The sequence below is a fragment of the Saimiri boliviensis genome, chromosome 10 (assembly GCF_048565385.1).
Source record: "Saimiri boliviensis isolate mSaiBol1 chromosome 10, mSaiBol1.pri, whole genome shotgun sequence".
Classification (NCBI taxonomy): Eukaryota; Metazoa; Chordata; class Mammalia; order Primates; family Cebidae; genus Saimiri; species Saimiri boliviensis.
Window position 1 is genome coordinate 36,206,157 of NC_133458.1, and position 18,589 is coordinate 36,224,745.

General features: G+C 37.0%; 1 protein-coding gene across 7 annotated transcripts in view; it reads left to right on the top strand.

Annotated features, from left to right (window-relative positions):
- TSPAN12 (tetraspanin 12) overlaps nt 1–18,589 on the top strand; it is a 171,361-nt gene that overhangs the window by 142,775 nt on the left and 9,997 nt on the right. For all 7 annotated transcript variants that reach the window (XM_074379160.1, XM_074379159.1, XM_074379161.1 and 4 more), the window contains one exon: nt 2,902–3,045. In XM_074379160.1, coding sequence (XP_074235261.1) covers nt 2,902–3,045 — 144 coding nt within the window. The remainder of the gene's footprint in view (nt 1–2,901; nt 3,046–18,589) is intronic.

Below are 18,589 nucleotides of genomic sequence, written 5' to 3' on the forward strand. Positions count from 1 at the left end.
GGTTCAAGTCCAGGACAATCTCCAAATCTGGCTCTCTGTGTACAACTGTTGAAATGGTAAAAATTATCATTGTAACACAGATTTCCTGTTTATTTAAGTGCTTCCTAACTTTGTTTATTTATTGTATATCTGTGCTAAAAACAACACAAAGAGAAAATAAGCATTAGGAAATTTATAGTAAGTTATGTCAGCTACTGTCCTGAGTAGATGCTGCCTAGAGGTTGTTATTTTCTGGAATTTATGATGTAGACAGCGATAATCCATGTTAAAAAACAAAGTGAATTTTTTTCTGATGGGAGCATCACCTAGATGGACAACATATAAGTACTGCAAATGATAGCACACTTATTTTTAGATTTGTTACATGGTAAGTTTCCTCCTTCATGTCCTAAGACTATTTTACATAAATGGAGATGATGAAAAACTCTGGGAACCCTGAAAGAGTTGTTGTTGTTGTTGTTTTTAATCCCTTATATTAGTTTTCTATGACTGCCATAACACGGTACCACAGACTGGGTGGCTTAAATAATAGAAATGTATTTTTCACCATTCCGGAGGCTAGAAGTTGGAGATCAAGGAGTGGAGAGGGTTGGTTTCTTTTGAGGTTTCTCTGCTTGGCTTGCAGATGACCATCTTCTCCCCATGTCTTCACATTGTCTTCCTCTATAATATGTCTGTATTTAAATATCCTCTTCTAATAAGAACATCAGTCATATTGGATTACGGCCCACCGTAATGACCTTATTTTAACTTAATGATCTGTATAAAAACACTACCTCCAAAAACAGTCACATTCCAAACTACTGGGGGCTAGAATTTTGACATAGGAATTTGGGTGGGGGTTACAATTCTAGAATGACTTGTATTGCAGAAAGCAACTTTAGGTCAGGTGCCAGTTTCCTTTGCTCCTCATTCAGTGCAATTCTGTGCACACACCTCCACTTAGCAGATTCTCACTTAAGCCCCAATGACGTTTACGTAGAACGCTAACTACAAAATGTGTTCATTTATTTATTTTAATGTAGTAGTTGGAGCATAGTCTTTGGAATAGACTGTCCCACATACTGGTCTGTAACTTCGGCAAGCTACTTGACCGTCAAAGACCTCAGTTTACTCCTATGTAAAATGGTGATGTTATTTTCTAGAGCTTGACATATGAGCAAGAGCTGTGCTACCTCACAATACGATATGAAAGGAGGCAGGAAAACGACAAGGAGATGTAGACCACAGTAATACGTTGGTATAATGTTGGACTTATTTAAAGGAGTTTTCAGGAAACGTTTTAGAATAAATTCAGTATCTTCTATTGAAGAAGGACAATTCTGTAAAAATACTTATTAACATAAAAATAAGTTTAGAATGGAACAGTATATGCTTAAGTTATTTGAGAAAGTCATTTATGTAGAATACATCGTTTACTGACAAAGCTATTATCAATAGGCTGTTCCTATAGGCTGGATGGAGTTAGAGAGTTCCGAGAACTGTTCTATCATCAACACAGAAAAGACTCATGTCATTAGCAAAGGAGAGAAATGAGTTTTCTTTGAATGCAAGGATTTAAAAAGACTGACCTGGAAAGGCCATAGTTTATGATTTTTGTGAAGTGGAGTCTTTTTATTACAGATATATTTTTAAGGATATTTAATGTATTATGTAAAATATGTGATGTCAAATTATTGACATTTCTGATGTTTACAGTATACTCATGACTTTTAGAGCAAGTTTAAAAAAGAAAAAATATGTAAAATATTAATTCTCAAAATTTCAGTATTACAGCTTTCAATAATTCATCATTTATAATACTCTTAAGATGATTTTTTTTCTGTTTAAAAGTCAGATATTTAAGCCAGTGTAACAACACAAAATACTTTTTAGTATTTTCCTTGTTTCCTTTTGCATGAAAAGTTCAGAATTCTTCAAAACTAGTTTTAGTTAAATTTTGAAATGGTGGTGTATTGTAATATTTTATGATACAATATTAAACCTGAACACAGATTGATCTGATGGACTGCATAATTTGCATAACCAGTCACTCTTGGCAAAGTTCTCAGTGACTGCCCATCGTCCTTGTTTCTGACTAGAGGAGGAAGAGCAACCTCCCTTTCACTCAAGGACAGAAAAATCATTCATCATAGTTAATTGTTCTGAGTCTAATCTATAGAGGTCCTTAAGCAGTGTTTCCAAACCTTGATCAGAGAAAGTTTTTGCTAATCTTTGGAGAAATGAGATAAAAAAGAAAAAAATGTCAATATAATTTTTCTTAAATTCAAGTTTATTCAAGCTAAAGGCACATCATTTCTTCTGAGATTATGGTAATAGAATATAAACATTTATGTCAAGAATCTTAGTTGAATAAACATCAGTTGGCAAGACCTATGTTTATTTCTTAAAGTTTTTGGATATTTTACTAGCTAAGGAATCCATGTCTGCCAACTTTTTGTGATATGGGCTTTGGTAAACACATCTTTTTACAAAGATTACAGAAACTTAATATAATATTTGAATATGTTGATTAGTATAAAAATTTGGTGGTTAGAGATTTAATGATAAAGATAAGATGTCACCTACTTGGGTTTGTTAGTGTGTATGTTAAATCTCTCGCCATATATAATAACTTGTAGATGATCTTACAGTTGGGGGATGAGATTCGGTCATGCCTGATTTGTTTTTATGTGTTATGGGCATTATTACTTAGAATTTCTTCCATTACGCAATGGTTAGCCATGGTGTTCCTTTACTACACTTCTGTCATAAACATAGACTGCACACATCTCATTAGGTGATGGCAGATGTAAATGTAGCTCTGAGTACAAAACTTTTTTAAAAACTGATGCTTAATCTCCTATAAGTTAAGAAAATATTTTTGTAGTTTCTGAGGCTGACTAGTGATTTTTTTTACAGTTTAAGTGCTGTGGAGTTGTGTATTTCACTGACTGGTTAGAAATGACAGAGATGGACTGGCCCCCAGATTCCTGCTGTGTTAGAGAATTCCCAGGATGTTCCAAACAGGCCCACCAGGAAGATCTCAGTGACCTTTATCAAGAGGTAAGGCCATATATGGTTAATTTATTATGGATAAACATTTTCTTAGGAATAACTTTAAAGAATCAACAACATGCCAAAGAAATTTTCCTTCTCTGTCTAAATATAAAAGGCTTAAAATTTTTCCCTGACATGTGGAAAAACAGAATAAAGCTAAAAAACAATATAAAAATCTAAACACAAATCACATTTTAACAAAGAGAAGTGGGAAAGACCAGGTTTTGTAATTAATTGAATTTTGAACTATTTTGTTTTGAATCAAGTTCCGACCACCTAGGGATCAGAACTTGAAACAGACACAGAGTATGTAGCTAACAATGGATATGCAAGAAATGCAGGCTTTGGAGTTCCTGGACAGAATACCTATTTTAAGAGCCTCTGCATAGACCACCAACACATAGGAGGGGGGAAAAAAGCCTCTCCCAAGAAAATGCTGCCGTGCTACTCTTCAGCTCCCCCTGCTGGCTAATGATTAGTGATGTAAGTTTTATGCTCCCTGGCAGTAAAGTCAATCCTCATGTCCCCAAGAAATTTACATACTTGTGTTTTCTGAGAGAATTGATCAGAAAAACGTCCACTACTCCATTTTAGCAGAAGTTTTTTTATTCATTCATTTTTACTGGTGATTTTCAAACTTTGTTAGCAGCAAAATTCTATTTTCAAATTAAAATCTAAGATTGCAGTGTCCTGTACAATAGCCAAATAGCTACTTGTGGCTATTTCAATTAAAGTTAATTTAAATTAAAATGTCTGTTCCTCTGTTGCACCAGCTACATCTCAACTGCTCAACTACCGCTTGTGACTAGTGGCTCCTGTCCTGGACAATGCAGGTATAAGACATTTCCATCATCATAGAAAGCGTTATTGGGCAGTCTCTATGTAGAATGGAAATGCAAAATGTGAATCAGATAGAAGGGAAAACTGTTTAGGCTGAGGTATTGGGATCGTTCCCCAGATACATCTGTAGTCAAGAACCTGGTATCACAAGGCACTGTTGAAAATCTCTGGCTTAACAAATTCAAGTAATTGCTCACACTATTCATAATATAACTCATGTATATAGTAGGGCTATAAAGAATGAAAATTTAAAATTAAACACATCAGGATTTATAACACATGCATTTTGATGTATTTCGGGGTGGTTATCTTAGGAGGTTATACTTTTTTTCCCCCAAGAAATACTGCCATTCAAAACATCTTTTAGACTGTCTACTGAAGTCAGTTGTTGAGATGGGCAGTTAACTTATATTATAAATCAATTAATTTGGATGCTGTAATTAATTAAAAGAATGCTATACTACCTACACAAATGATCCATTATATTCATGTCCTAGATATGAGTAACTGGGCTGTTACTCATATCTCAGAGGACAAGAATATGTCACCATTTAAGGATATCCAAAGTAAAGTGCTTTGGACTCTGAATGCATGCCCCAAAGGAGAGTGCCAAGTATTTTTTGGGAGTTTAAAAATTGTTGTAATTTCCTAGAACTGCCATAACAAAGTCTCACAAACTGAGTGGTTTCGACAACATAAATTTATTGTCTCAGTGTTCTGGAGGCTGAGTCTTCGATTAAGGCGTCAGCAGGGTTGACTCCGTCTCAGGGCCATGAGGAGAAATCTATTTCATGCTTCTCCCCCAGCTTCTGGTGGTGTGCTGACAATTTTCCTGGTTCCTCATCTTGTAGAACCATCACGCTGATCTGTTTCATCTTCACATGGCATTCTCCTTGTGTGTGCGTCTCCAAATTTTCCCTTTTTATAAGAACACCAATCATATTGGATGAGGGGCCCACTTGCTTCCAGCTGGACCTTGTCTTAGTTACATCTGCAACAACCTATGTTCTAGTAAGATCACAGTCTGAGGTGCTAGCTCTTTAACATGTGAATCTGGGGAGGACATAATCCAACCAATCAAAGAATTATTGAAACAACTTAATAATTCAGGCTGTTTATTTTAAAAGATGACCAAAATACTTTTTGTCATGTTCACACTGCTGAGAAGCATTGTGTTTGGATGTTTAGAAACATTTGGCTTTGAATGAAAAGGAATATACAAGATATAGTTTATTGTGTGTGTGTATATATATATATATATATATATATATATGTATATGTATATACAGAAAGTTGTTGATTTAGTGTCTAAGTTCTTCCGTGATTGTGGCATTGAACCTAGTTCTTTTGTTTTGGGTGAAAGCTGAAGATTGGCTAGTGCCTGTAGTAGGAATCATCAACTGATAAATGCAGCAAACTCCTGTTTATTCCATAAAACAGAAAACAGTACTAATATTTCTGAGGTAGTATTACATATAAACATATTATGGATATTCAAATATGCTATAACTCACTATTAGACATTAAAAGAACAGATGGTTACAGTATAGTTAGAAGTCTAGACGTGTAAATTGACACCTACCAAATTTCTTAATGTGAATTGTCCATTTGTTAGTTTTTACCAGTAGCAAGTCAATATGGACAATTATTGGGCTACAACATTATTGTGTAATTTATATCTGCTTTAGTGATTAATACTGATGATATGATTATAATTACTATTGATCATGAGATCAGTTTACCAGGTCTTCCCATAAAGTCTGAATATGGACTAATTTTCTTCAGTTTTACTTTATTTAGCTGAAGACTGTTCCACATTAAACATTTAATATACTTTTATTGTTGTAAAAATACAGTTCTTCTTTACTAGTTTGTATTAGATTATTTTCACCAATAGTACTACTTTATAAAGGGATGCTTGACTTTCGGGATATCTATAATTGCTTGCTCCATGAATTTTAAAATTGAAAGAAGCCATACTATTGCGCATGTGAAAATTGATAGCCCAGATTACTTTGATTTTTCTTCCTGTTTTTATCTAAAGAATTTTAATAGTAAACTGGCATTGTCAGTAATGAGATGCCTTTAGATGCAGACTTCCAGCTAAGATGGGGTCTTAATATATATCAAAGTAACCTGCTTTTGTATTTTACAACTAATAACATATGCTGATATTTGTAATGATATAGTATGTAATTATATGCATAGTTGACTTACAAAAGAGGATCATTTAGTAGTTTTATGGCATAAGTACAATTAGATCCATAATTAAAATAACACATAATTCCACTTTGCCCTGGAGAACATATGTTTCCTAATTACAGTGTGTCCAGAGATTATTCAGTAGGAAGATGAGGGTTCTAAAAGGAGAAATAAGTGAGGAACAGCTGGAGAGGTTTGGGATGTTTATTCTGAAGTTGAGAGCACTGGGATTTAGTTTAGATGTCTTCAAATATTTCCAAGTTCATAATTCAGAACAGGAATTAGACTTATACATTATTGGTCTAAAGGCCAGAAGTTACAGGAAGGAAATTTTAAATCAATAGAAGGAAGACCTTGCTCATCAAAATCTATCCAATTGTGAGACAGTTTATCTTGTAAAATAATGAGTGTCTCATCACTAAAAATATTAAAGTCAAGGTCAGATAACCATGTCATTGGTAGTGTAGAATGGGTTTTTAAGTTAAGAATGAATCTGGACTAGATGAACCTCAAGGTCTCTTTTATCTTTCCTATTCTGTAAGCTGAGAGATAAGAACTGGCTTTCTTCCTGCAATCATTCTTCAGTAGTCTGAAATCAAGGAAATAAATCGTTCTCAACCATCTGGTGGCCTGCATGGTCCCTGACCCAATAATATTTTATGACGCATTTTGAAACCTTTGAAAAATGACAGCAGAAATATAGCGACAATTGCACATTTAGAAACATTCAGAAGTCTTGTTAGGTTTGGCATACAGCTCTTCAAATATCCATAATAAGCTATATACTTGTATTATAGTATGGGTTTAAAAATCGATAATGAAAATATCTCTGACCCTCAGTTTGGATCTATGACATTCACTCATTCAAAATGGTGATATGATAACCAGTGTTCATTCAGAATATTTTGTGATTGTCTACCGGGTTCCATTTGCACTTCTAAAGCTAGGGGTCTAGTGGAGAGTGTTGCAGATAAAAATATCTTCTCCTATATAACTTATATTCCAGTTGCAGATACAGATGTTTAATAAGAAAAAAAACAGCAATAGAAAATCATTACAGGTGGTGGTAAGCACTTTGAAGACTCTGAACAGGGTAATGTGCTGGAGAATAGCTTTGTTGGTGACGGAGTTACTTAAGATAGATCATTAGGAATAGGCCCTCTTAGGATGTGATATGTGACCTGAGACCAGTGCTGAAAAGGAAGCAGCCATGATAATAACTGCGAACAGTGTTTTGGGCCTAGGAAACTGCAAGTATAAAGGCTCAACGTTGGGTGGTCTGGGCCCATGATTACTAACAGCCCATTCACCTGTTCTTTTGAATCACCTGTGTAACCACACTCTAAATGCAAGGTGTAAGACTTGACCTCAGCAAAATATCAGGCTCAGAGTTAAGTTGGCAAAGCACAAGTCTGTGGTATCTCTGTCTTCTCTCACCTGCTGAGTTTTTCATCATATCAGTTACTGATGTGCTATGTCTTGACTTGATCTGGAGAAGACAAGCATAAATAAAAGACATAAAAGACAACAGTTAGAAAATAACTCTTTATAGAGCAGGGACTCTCAATCTCTTTCCCATGGACTGGGACTCTTCTAGGATGGGCTTCAAGGAAAAAGTGATACTGCAAAAAAATTTTTCAATATTTTCTAGCCATTTTTTTTTTCCAGGAAATAAGAACCATAGTTTTCATCAACTCTTCTTGGGGTTCCATATGTAAAAGAATGAAAATCCATAGTTAGAAAGAATAGTTGCAGCACTTACTGTCTCAGATGGGAAACTTAGCATACTAACAGCCCCACAAAAAGGCTGAAATTCCCTTTTACTCCTCTGTATACTCCCTTAAGAAAAATAAATGGAAGTAAACAGGCTCACAACAGGTCCTGGTTCAAATGGACCGACTCAAAATGTAGAAAAGAGAGGGGCAGAAAGTCTACTAAAATATACCTCCAGAGACACATTTTTTTTGTTTAGTAGTTAAAAGAAAGATTACTGTTAAAATATATTGGCTGCTTCTTGAGAAAAGTAGTATTCCCACAGATTTATGTAAGGGCCGGACTGAGACATGTCCTTCACACTTGTGTGCCTTTGGGACACTTTTCCTTTAGACCCTCAGACTTCCTGTGTTCCATGTGTTGGGCTTGAGTTTTAAATATTCTTAATAATTTCCACTTTAACAAACCCATTTATGCCTCTTCAGATGATTATTTCTTTCTTCTACCAATGCTAGAAAACATTGACAAATAAAGGAAATTGGGAATGACAGGGGGTGTGATTGTGAAGAGATGTGACCTTTTTCTCTGAGTCTTGGCTGGCAGGAAGAACCACCTCATGATGACAAGTGTGTATAGGTTACCAGAATTCACAGAAGGTAAACAGACTTGAAGAGGTGCTCCTCCAGGTTAAAAGTGAGGGCAACTCATGTTGCTAAAGAAAAAAGAAATCATTCAGTGACACTTGTTAAACATGATAAGGAGCTGGTCATGCCTGTATTCCCAGTACTCTAGGAGGCTCAGGCAAGCACATCATTTGTAGTCAGGAGTTCTAGCCCAGCCTGGCCAACACAATGAAACCATAACTCTACTGAAAATACAAAAATTAGCCAGGTGCTGTGGTACATGCCTGTAGTCCCAGCTGAGGCAGGAGAATTGCTTAAACCTGGGAGGTGAAGGTTGCAGTGAGCTGAGATTTTGACACTGCACTCCAGCCTGGGCGACAGCAAGAATCTGTCTCAAAAAAAAAATGTTGATGATGATAAGGAAAACTTGATTTCAGTGGGGACTATCAGGATAGGAATAAAGCCACTGCAGTGTGGTCTTGCAGTGGCAGAGACAGATGGGCAAGTAAGAATTTATAGTCGAGGAACAGGTTGTGGGTCAGAGGATGGAAAATAAGAGGAAACATAGTGGTGAGGGATGGGACTCTGGCAAACCTTACCTAGCAGGATTCTTACTGAAGACAGACCAGGGTGATCAGACATCACCTGGAGGAGAGGTGGAGAAGGAAGAAGCCAGTTAGACATCAAGGATGATCAAGTATAAAGAATGGGGCATCTAAGTAAACCAGCTTACCAAGATTCTTGCTAAAATTGGACAATGCGGAGGCAAACACCAAAGTCCAAACATCAAGGTTAGGTTGAAAAGGAACTCAGTGGAGCCTGAATAGAGTTTGGTCATGGAGAGAAACTTTGTCAGTGGTGAACCATGTGGGATGGACTGTTTGAGGGTTTTCTTCTCTCAGTTGAGTGTTGTATGATGTTCGAGTTGAGAGTCATGAAATCACTCTCTGAATCATCCTCATTAGCAATACTATCCTCACCTCTCTCCTCTATACTCTGCTGTCCTTGGAAAATGATAATTGTTTTATAACCAATATTTTTTTTTCCTGGGCAATATTTTAGTTCTCGACACTTTTTATTAACTCTCCTTTCCTGTTAACATCTTTGACCAATTAGAAAGGTGAACCAATACTGTATGTCTATTTGTTTTGACTGGTAGAAATAACTTTTGCTTTATAATTTTCATATACAGCATTCTATTATCATAAATGTTTCCTCATCACTCCTGAGCCAGAGGTGGAAACCTGACAGAGTGTTGTGGGAATAAAAAGGCCATGGTTGGGGGTGGACTTGGCCTTCCAGTAAGCTCCACCTAGTTATAAGATTAATTGTTTTTTTTCCAGACAACCCAGCTCTCCGGTTATTAGTAGGATTCTACTTCAGACCAAGTAAATTGCCACACCTGAAACAAAACAAAATTAGAGGCAAGTATTAAAAGATAAGGCCAAGGCAGGGAGTGAGAGATCATAGCATAGACCTCCAGTTAGGTACTGGCCAGTTACATCAACATGGAAGTTGCTCAAGTCTGCATAGAGCAGATTCCCCACATCAGTGGATAAGGGAAAAGGTAGGAATTAGAAAATCTTGAAGTGGGGCACAAAAAAGGCACCTGACACAGAGCAGGCAATCCTTAATTGCCGTTGTCTTTATGATTGAGATACACATGGGAACACACAGCAGTGGTAGTAACTCTTTGGGCTTCCAGTCTTTTTTTTTAGTAGTCGTATTTTTAAAGAAACTGATGTTTGTTTTCCATCAACCTTATTTACGTGTTGCTTAAGAGCCCATGAAAGAACAGCTTAAGACCATTCAGTGGTTGCTCCTACCCATTCAGTGGTTGCTGCTACCCATTCAGTGGCCTGAGCAGTGGGAGCTGCAGACCAGTCTCTGTGTCAGGCCAAGCACTCCAGTCTTCAGTAGGAAACCGCTGAATAGGCACAGAGGGCACCTGCATGCCTTCAGACCAGTCTGTAACCTCAGGCTGAGTGGCAGTGAACTCAGGAGCTGGAGCAGTCCATTCGCCCTGAAATTCCTCCTTGGTCACAGCCTTTTCAGCAGCAGCCTGCTCTTCTTTTTCAATCTCTTCCATATCTCTAAAAGTAGAGATCAGGCATGCCCTGTCATGGGTATTCATGGGAAATGGTGCCACGCATGCACAGAACTTCCCAAGCCAGCATTCACCATATCATACCCACTGAGTGAGCTCCTTTGTTGTTGCATGGGATGGCAATGTCCATGTAGCACAGAGGAGAATCTGTGTTACACTTGGCAATGGTAGGTACATTAACATAAGATGCCTCCGTGAGAGGCTGGCAGTCATGGGCTTCCAATCTTAAAGAATAAGTAGCTGTAAGCCAAGTGCAGAAAATATTAGGGTAGCATGGGACTGAAAATGGCATTCCCAGCTGAGAAACAATGGAGCAAATTTAGAGCTGGAAGCAAGAGAGCACAGAGGGAACACAAGGTGTGAGAAGAGCTACGTTTACAGGGATGCACAGGACAGGGATTAGATTCTGAAGAGTCCTATATGTCCTGATAACATGTGAGTATTCTATACTGAAGTCTGTGAATAGTTGCCAAATAAAAGGAAACATATTCACAAATTTGAGGCATTACTATAAAAAGAAGGTTTAGGACAATGCAGTTACAGGATTCTGTTTTTTTTTTAATAATGAAACTTTGTTCTCAGATAAACATCCATAAAGCCTCCTGCCCAGAGAATAAACGGCAGGCAGCTTTCAGTTTTCAGGCACAGTGGTTGTTTAGATGGAATATCCCCAAGAATTTCCATTCTCAGGGTTCTTTTATATAAAGCCAAAGATGCTCCTTCCTGTCTCTGTGCTGACTTCATTATCTCCCCTGCAAGTAGCTGCTGATGGGATCTGGTTGACTCTGACTTAGGGCGATAATCTGTTTTATCATTCAAAGCCCTGCGGGATCAGTTTGGGCTTGGTAGGGGGAAGATCCCTTTTTGTCTTCAGGTTTTGCTTGATCTAATCAGGACTTGAACTCTTCTGCCTGAAACTCTTTCGTTTCAGGTATACAAGTGCATTCTTCTTTCTTTCACTCTCTTTCTCAACATCATTCAATTGTGAGTTTCCTGTTCTCTATTCTCTGTTCAATCAAACAACTTTTCCTCTTGGAATTTATTACTAGAGACTTGCAAATTTTGCCCTCAAAATCTATGTATGTAAAAGCCATGATAATATTTTGACCTGAAAATATACCTTACAAAATAACAATTTTAGATTTAAGCTTAAACATCATAATATTCGCATTATTGAGAATGAGTTGAGGTGGGGATTAAGCTGAGGATTGGATCTTAAGGCAGGGAAATTAAGGTAGGAAACTGTAGCAGATAACTCATGTGATGGTAAGGGCTAGAATTCAGGTTGTAGTACTAAGTATGGAGAGGAAGGAATGAATGTGAAAGATATGTCAAAGGTAGAATGAACAGGACTAGGTTATAAATTGGCTGCGGGTCGTGAACAGCAGGAAAGTTGCAAGCGTTCTTGACTTTGATTTGGACTCTGACAGATGAGGAAGCCTTTTACTGAAGTGAGAAGTTAGAGTTGATCAGTTCTATTTTGGAAATACTGGATTTAAGGTTCTTGTCGGGCATGCCATGTGCAGAAACCCAGGTAGCAATATGAGCTTAGGAGACAGAACTCAGCTAGGGATATGGATTTTGTTTGTACTAATTAAGGAAAGGGCTAACTCAAAATACAATGGCTTGGATAAGGTGGGTGTTTATTTCTCTTTCATAGACCAGTGACCTGGTCCAGGCCTCCAGGCAGCTTTGCCACACAAGTTCATCCAGGGGCCAGAATGATGAGACAGCTTTACCTTTTAAATACCGTGTCTTCCAAAGTTGGTCCTGTTTTTCTCCGATTCCAGTCATAGGGAGAAAGAGAGTGAGAAGAAGAACACCCAATGCATGAAGGCCCACACTCATCACCACTGCTCAGATTTTATTGGCAGGAACTCACATGGCTTTGCTTAGCTGCAAGGGAGGCTGGGAAATGTGGTCTGGCTAGGAAGTTGTGTTCTCATATACAACATTAATTACTGGGGATCAAGTGGAGAAGAGATTGGGTGGGTGGGTGGACTAAGTTTACACAGGTGTTGTCAGTGTACATGAGGCAGTGAAGGTATGGAGGGAATAAGACTACACAAAGAAATGATGCAATATATGCAGCCAAGGACAGAACTCTGTGGCCTGCCAACACTTAAGGACAGAGATGCTAAAATTTTGAGATGGTGACTGCATGGTAAGTAGCAAGCTGAGTGCAGAGATTTTTCTCTTATACATCCTAATTCTCTTATCTCTACTAAGATATTAATAGTACCCACATCATTGTAATATACAAAGATAAATTGAGATACAACAGGAGAATTTGTTAGTATACCACTTGCCACAGTGGTAACTGATGACAATAATAACAACAATTTATGTATTTATTGAAGTAAGTAGAAAATTTATTGATCTATGATTAAATTTTTAACTAGGTAAATTGTCCCTAGTTTTGCTTGAAATGACGGGGAAGTGTGCATTTTCTGTTTGTGTGTGTTTGCAGTGGCTGAAGGTAGATTTTTCAGGTCAAAGTTTTTGGGACATGGTCCAGTTTCTCACTTTGCTTGTTTTAACACCCTCCAACTTCTTATAGATGCAAATTTAAGTTTCCCAAATGGGCCCCCGTGAGAGAAAATGTTTGCACGAGGGGTTTGTGAACAAACTCTGCTCCATGAGCATGGAGCTTTCTGGGTTTTCTGATCCTAGCCTTTTGTAACTATATTTTTTGGCAAAAATGAAAAATGATCAGTAAATGCAGTCTTTTACATTTGGTTATTCTACCTATGTAAGGGATATCATGAGGATTAAGTGAGACATGAGGATCTTTCATATATTAAGAAATAGTAAGGTGATTTTTTTCTACTGTGTTTCCTATGCATGGATTTAGTTAACCTTCTGTTCTCTTAAGAGAGAACTAAAGAACAAAAAGTCTTGTAGTGAATTTTATTGCTTGTGGCTTTTTTTTTTTTTTTAAGGAGGCATTTATTTCCCTGCAGAGTTTAAGATGATCAGTGTGGACCTTTGGTCTAACCTGTTTAAATCTTGTGCACTCATTAAGTGCTATCATTCATTTCAATTCTAGAAGAAAGAAGGCTAAAGATTGTATATTTGCCTCTGATAATCAACATAGTTGTCTCAAACTTGAGAGTCATGTTTATTTACAAAAACATTAATATTGGCATGTATTGGCACCTAGGTTTTATTTATACTTTATCTTCATAAGCACATTAAAAGGCCTCCCAACTTTTTGATGTGGTCTGTGAATATTGAGTACTGAAAAGCCATGGGTGTTCTTCCAATTTTAGAAACTCATTTTGGAGATAGATCAGAGAATAATTTCAAGTGTATAATTTCCTCAAGTGAAATGAGACATCCTGACATTGCCTTCGAATAGATTCCAGGAAATGTAGGGATTTGTGATTTTTCTCTGATAAAGGTACTGTTATTATTTACAGCTAATAGTTGACCAGAATTTTAATATTGTAGCTAATAAAGTAGGTTAACCAACATGTCTTATTCATACCTTTGAATTAGCTGAGGTTATTAACATGGGGCTAACCTGGCTTTATTTAGGAAGAAAACATATTCAAGTAAAATCAATCCAGAGTATTTTATTTTGAGTAAAGCAAGTAAGTGCACTTCCGTTCTTTCCTATTCTGAATAAAATATTATTTGTGAAATGAAATGCAGTTTAGAAATTTATCATTTGTCTCCTCTTTGTATTCACTCTACAGAAATGTTTGTTTATGCAACAAATATCTATAAATAGTATAAGAAATACATATAATCACATCTATTTTTTATGTAGACTTAATGTCTTACTTTTCAAGATGAATTTATACTGAAAAATGTAAACCTTATGGATAACTATTTGACTGGCTCAAAGTATGCTCAGGGTTATGTTCAGGTTGAATTACTTCAATAAGAATGATTCAGAACAGGCAGAAAACCCTGGAGCTATTTCAATGAAGAATTTACAGTGTGACTGAAGAGGTCAATCGTCTTATACAGACAAATCTGGAAAAATACTGACTGTCCTCTCAAGAAGAGAACTATTCTTTTGAAAAGTTGGTTCTTAACTTTAAGTTGTTATGAAAATGATTCATTAATATTCAGCATGACACCTGTGTTAGGCCATTCTTGCATTGCTGCAAATAAATACCCAAGAACTACGTATTTTATAAGAAATGAGGTTTATTTGGCTTATGGTTCTGCAGCCTGTACAGGAAGGATAAAGGATAATGGCACCTGCCCCGGGAAGGCCTCAAGGAGCTTTGACTCATGGTAGAGGGCAAATCGGTGGCAGACACATCAAATGGCCAAAGCAAGAACTGGAGAGAGAGAGAGATGAGACAGGTGCTACACACTTTCAAAGAAACAGATCTTGTGAGAACTCTGTTATCACCAAGAGGATGGCCATTCATGAGGGACCTACCCCCATGATCTAAATCCCTCCCACCAGGCCCTATTTTCAACACTGTGGATTACATTTCAACATGAGATTTGGGTAGATTCAAATGTACTAACTGTATCAACACCTGTATGCTGCAAGCTTCTACATGCCTAATGAGTCAGCAAAGAAATATTAAATTGTATGTACTATAGAGAAATATGTTTTATTTATATATTTATACTCTATTTTTAAAAATTGAATTTATTAAAGACTATAGGGCAGCATACAACAAAATACAGTAACTTAATTAAAAAAATATAAGCAGAATTGGAAAGTCAAGGTTAAAGGAAAGAGTAAGCAAATGTTCTTAACATGAAGACAGACACAGTTGCTGTGGCTGAGTATCCTGTTTGCCTCTCAGCTTTCTGATAGCCCAGATGAGAAGGAGGCACAATCATCAGCATAATTCTAATATTAAGAGAGCAAAGATTCTAACTTCAAAGGGAGCAAAATTGTAAATCTTTTATCAAGTGGGATTTTATATCTACTACTTTATTATAAAAAATATCTTCAATATTATTTTTCACAAATTTTATAGAGCGGTTTCTTATGGTGTTTTCTAATACACAGCATTAAAATATACCTTGGTGGAGAATAATATGCAAGGACATAGGTTAACATATTCCAAGTTGGCACATTTTGGTGACCTGGTTTGACGGATGGACATAAAGTACTAAGACGTCAACTGATTTCATTCCGATTAAATAATATATAGTTGACAACTCTTTTGGAAGGATTCTTGATAGAGAAGCATAAAATATAATTTAATGAATTCTGATGATAAATTTAAGAACTGAAATTCTGTCTTGTTTGAGGAGTTAACTGTGTGCTTTTTAAACAAAATAAGGAAGTGATCACCTGATATTTTGCTATAAAAATGGAGGAGTCTTAGAACTTTCAGTTGGAATAAAGCACACTTGCCCACCTGAGTGTGAAGATAATCTTCAGGGACCAGTGATCTGGAAGGATACCAAGTCCCAGCTATGTTACATATCAATACAATTGCATGTCTCCATTTCTGGGCAACTGAAAAAAGCTTTTTTGTCATTGGAATCCAAACTCATATTTAAAAACTTTGACTGTCTTAATATTTCATTGCATTTTCTAGTTTCTTTAAAGTTACAAGTCAATGTCATTTGCAAAGAAACATTGACAGAATCAACATGGTCTAGAAAAGGATCAACAGAATGATGCAGTGTACATATTTGAAAAACTTGAAAACTAGGACTGTTTAGCCTGGAGAGGAGAATAGTTAAAGGGAAAGGGATAATAGATTCTTCAGATATGACTCTCTACCTTATGGAAAAGGGAAGAATTGAGAGCAGAGTCAGAACCAGTGCATCCTTACAAAGAAAGCAGGCTCAAACAAGGGAAGGGTTATTAAGAATTAGTGTTGTTCCAGTGTGGACAGGATTGCCTAGTAAAGTGAGGAGTCCCTCTCATTAGAATTGCAATTTCATTGATTGTTTTTTTGCCCCCTATGAGTCATACTTTCTTGTTTCTTTGCATGTCTTATAACTTCTTTTTAAGAGAACAGAACATTTTAAATAATATGATGTGACAGCTCTGGAGATAATAATTCTTCCACCTCTTCAACGTTTGCTGGTGTTGATTTGTGGATTTGATGGCATTTTCTAAACTAATTCTGTAAAGGCTATATTCTTTGTCATGTGTTGTCACTGAGAAGTTTCTGCTCAGTTAGCTTAGTGGTCAGTTAATGAATGAACAGATTTCCTTCGATGCCTGAAACCAGTGAGTTTCCCTGTCTTTACTAAGGGTGCAAAAAATTTCAAGGTCAGTGAGTAGAGATCTTAGGATCTTTGAAGGTCTTTCCTGGGCCTATGCACAGCCCTGAACCTAAGCACAGCCGTACTCATGTGTGTAATTTCTAGATCTCCACAAACGTGTCAGAGCGTTTCAAGCCCCCTTGTGCACAACTGTTACCAACTGCCTCAGGCAGCTTGAGATCAATAGTTACCTCTGACTGTCCTTGCTAACCCTCTGGGCAGGAAAGGGGAGGAGGCTGTTCCCCTAGTTGAGCTTCAAGCTCAGGTTAAATAAAGACATCCTTCTGAGTGGGGTCTACCAGGGAACCACCGCACCAGACATACAATGACAGTCCTCTGGGAATGTGGCTTTCAATAAGCTGCAACCCCATTCTGCCCCCTCTGGTGGCTAGGCTGCCAGTTCTCACCAGGATTGCAGGCATTTAGCTTTCCAGGCTACCAAGGAGAGCAAGGATGGGAATAGGGTAAATTAAAATTTCACAGACTTGCTGTTCCTACTGAGATTCAGCAGCTTTTCATGAATAAGTGTTCCTCAGGTTGCTGCAAGACTTTGGTTAATTTCTAAATTCTAGAAAAATTGATGCTAATAGTTTTTTGCTGGTGTTTTTGTTGCTTACATGAGGAGAGATTGTTTAGAGGTCCTTCCTATGCCAGGTTTGCTGTGTCACTCTGCAAGTGTTGTTTTTTTTTTTTTTTGCCATGTTTTTAAATTATAAAAAGTTGAATTCATGACTTCCAAGGCCAACCTCCCATTCTAGAGTGTTCAATGTTAATAGGTCTCATTCCCCAGTCATCCTAGGTGATAGAATTTACTGTAACATTTAAAAAATAAATGTGATTGTTTAAGATAAACTGAAATAGATTTTAAACAGTGCCAAAATATGAAACATAATAAATTGTACTTAATTATCAACTTCTGCCTTGTTTTATTCACAGATTTAAAAAGGAAACATTACTTTTTTAAAAATCGTACTTTAGATTCTGGGGTACATGTGCAGATCATGCAGAATTGTTGCATAGGTACATACATGGCAATGTGGTTTGCTGCCTCCATCCCCCTGTCACCAATATTTCTCCCCATGTTATCCCTTCCCACCCTCCCTGCTCCCCACTGTCCCTCCCCTAGTCTCTCGCAACAGACCCCAGTTTGTGATGCTACCCTCCCTGTGTCCATGTATTCTCATTGTTCAACACCTACCTATGAGTGAGAACGTGCAGTGTTTGATTTTCTGTTCTTGTGTCAGTTTGCTGAGAATGATGGTTTTCAGATTCATCCTTGTCCCTACAAAGAACAAGAACTCATTATTTTTTTATGGCTGCATAGTATCCCATGGTGTAGATGTGCCACATTTTGTTGTCCAGTCTATTATCGATGGGCATTTGGGTTGGATCCAGATCTTTGCTATTATAAACAGTCCTGCAATGAACATATGTGTGCATGTGTCTTTATAATAGAGCAATTTATAATCCTTTGGATATATACCCAGTAATAGGATTGCTGGGTCAAATGGAATTTCTATTTCTAGGTCCTTGAGGAATTGCCACACTGTCTTCCACAATGGTTGAACTAATTTACACTCACACCAACAGTGTAAAAGTGTTCCTGTTTCTCCATATCCTCTCCAGCATCTGTTGTCTCCAAATTTTTTAATGATCGCCATTGTAACAGGCATGATATGATATCTGAATGTGGTTTTGATTTGCATTTCTCTAATGACCAGTGATGATGAGCATTTTTTCATGTGTTCGTTGGCCTCATACATGTCTTCTTTTGAAAAGTGTCTGTTCATGTCCTTTGCCCACTTTTGAATGGGTTTGTTTGTTTTTTTCTTGTAAATCTGTTTTAGTTCTTTGTAGA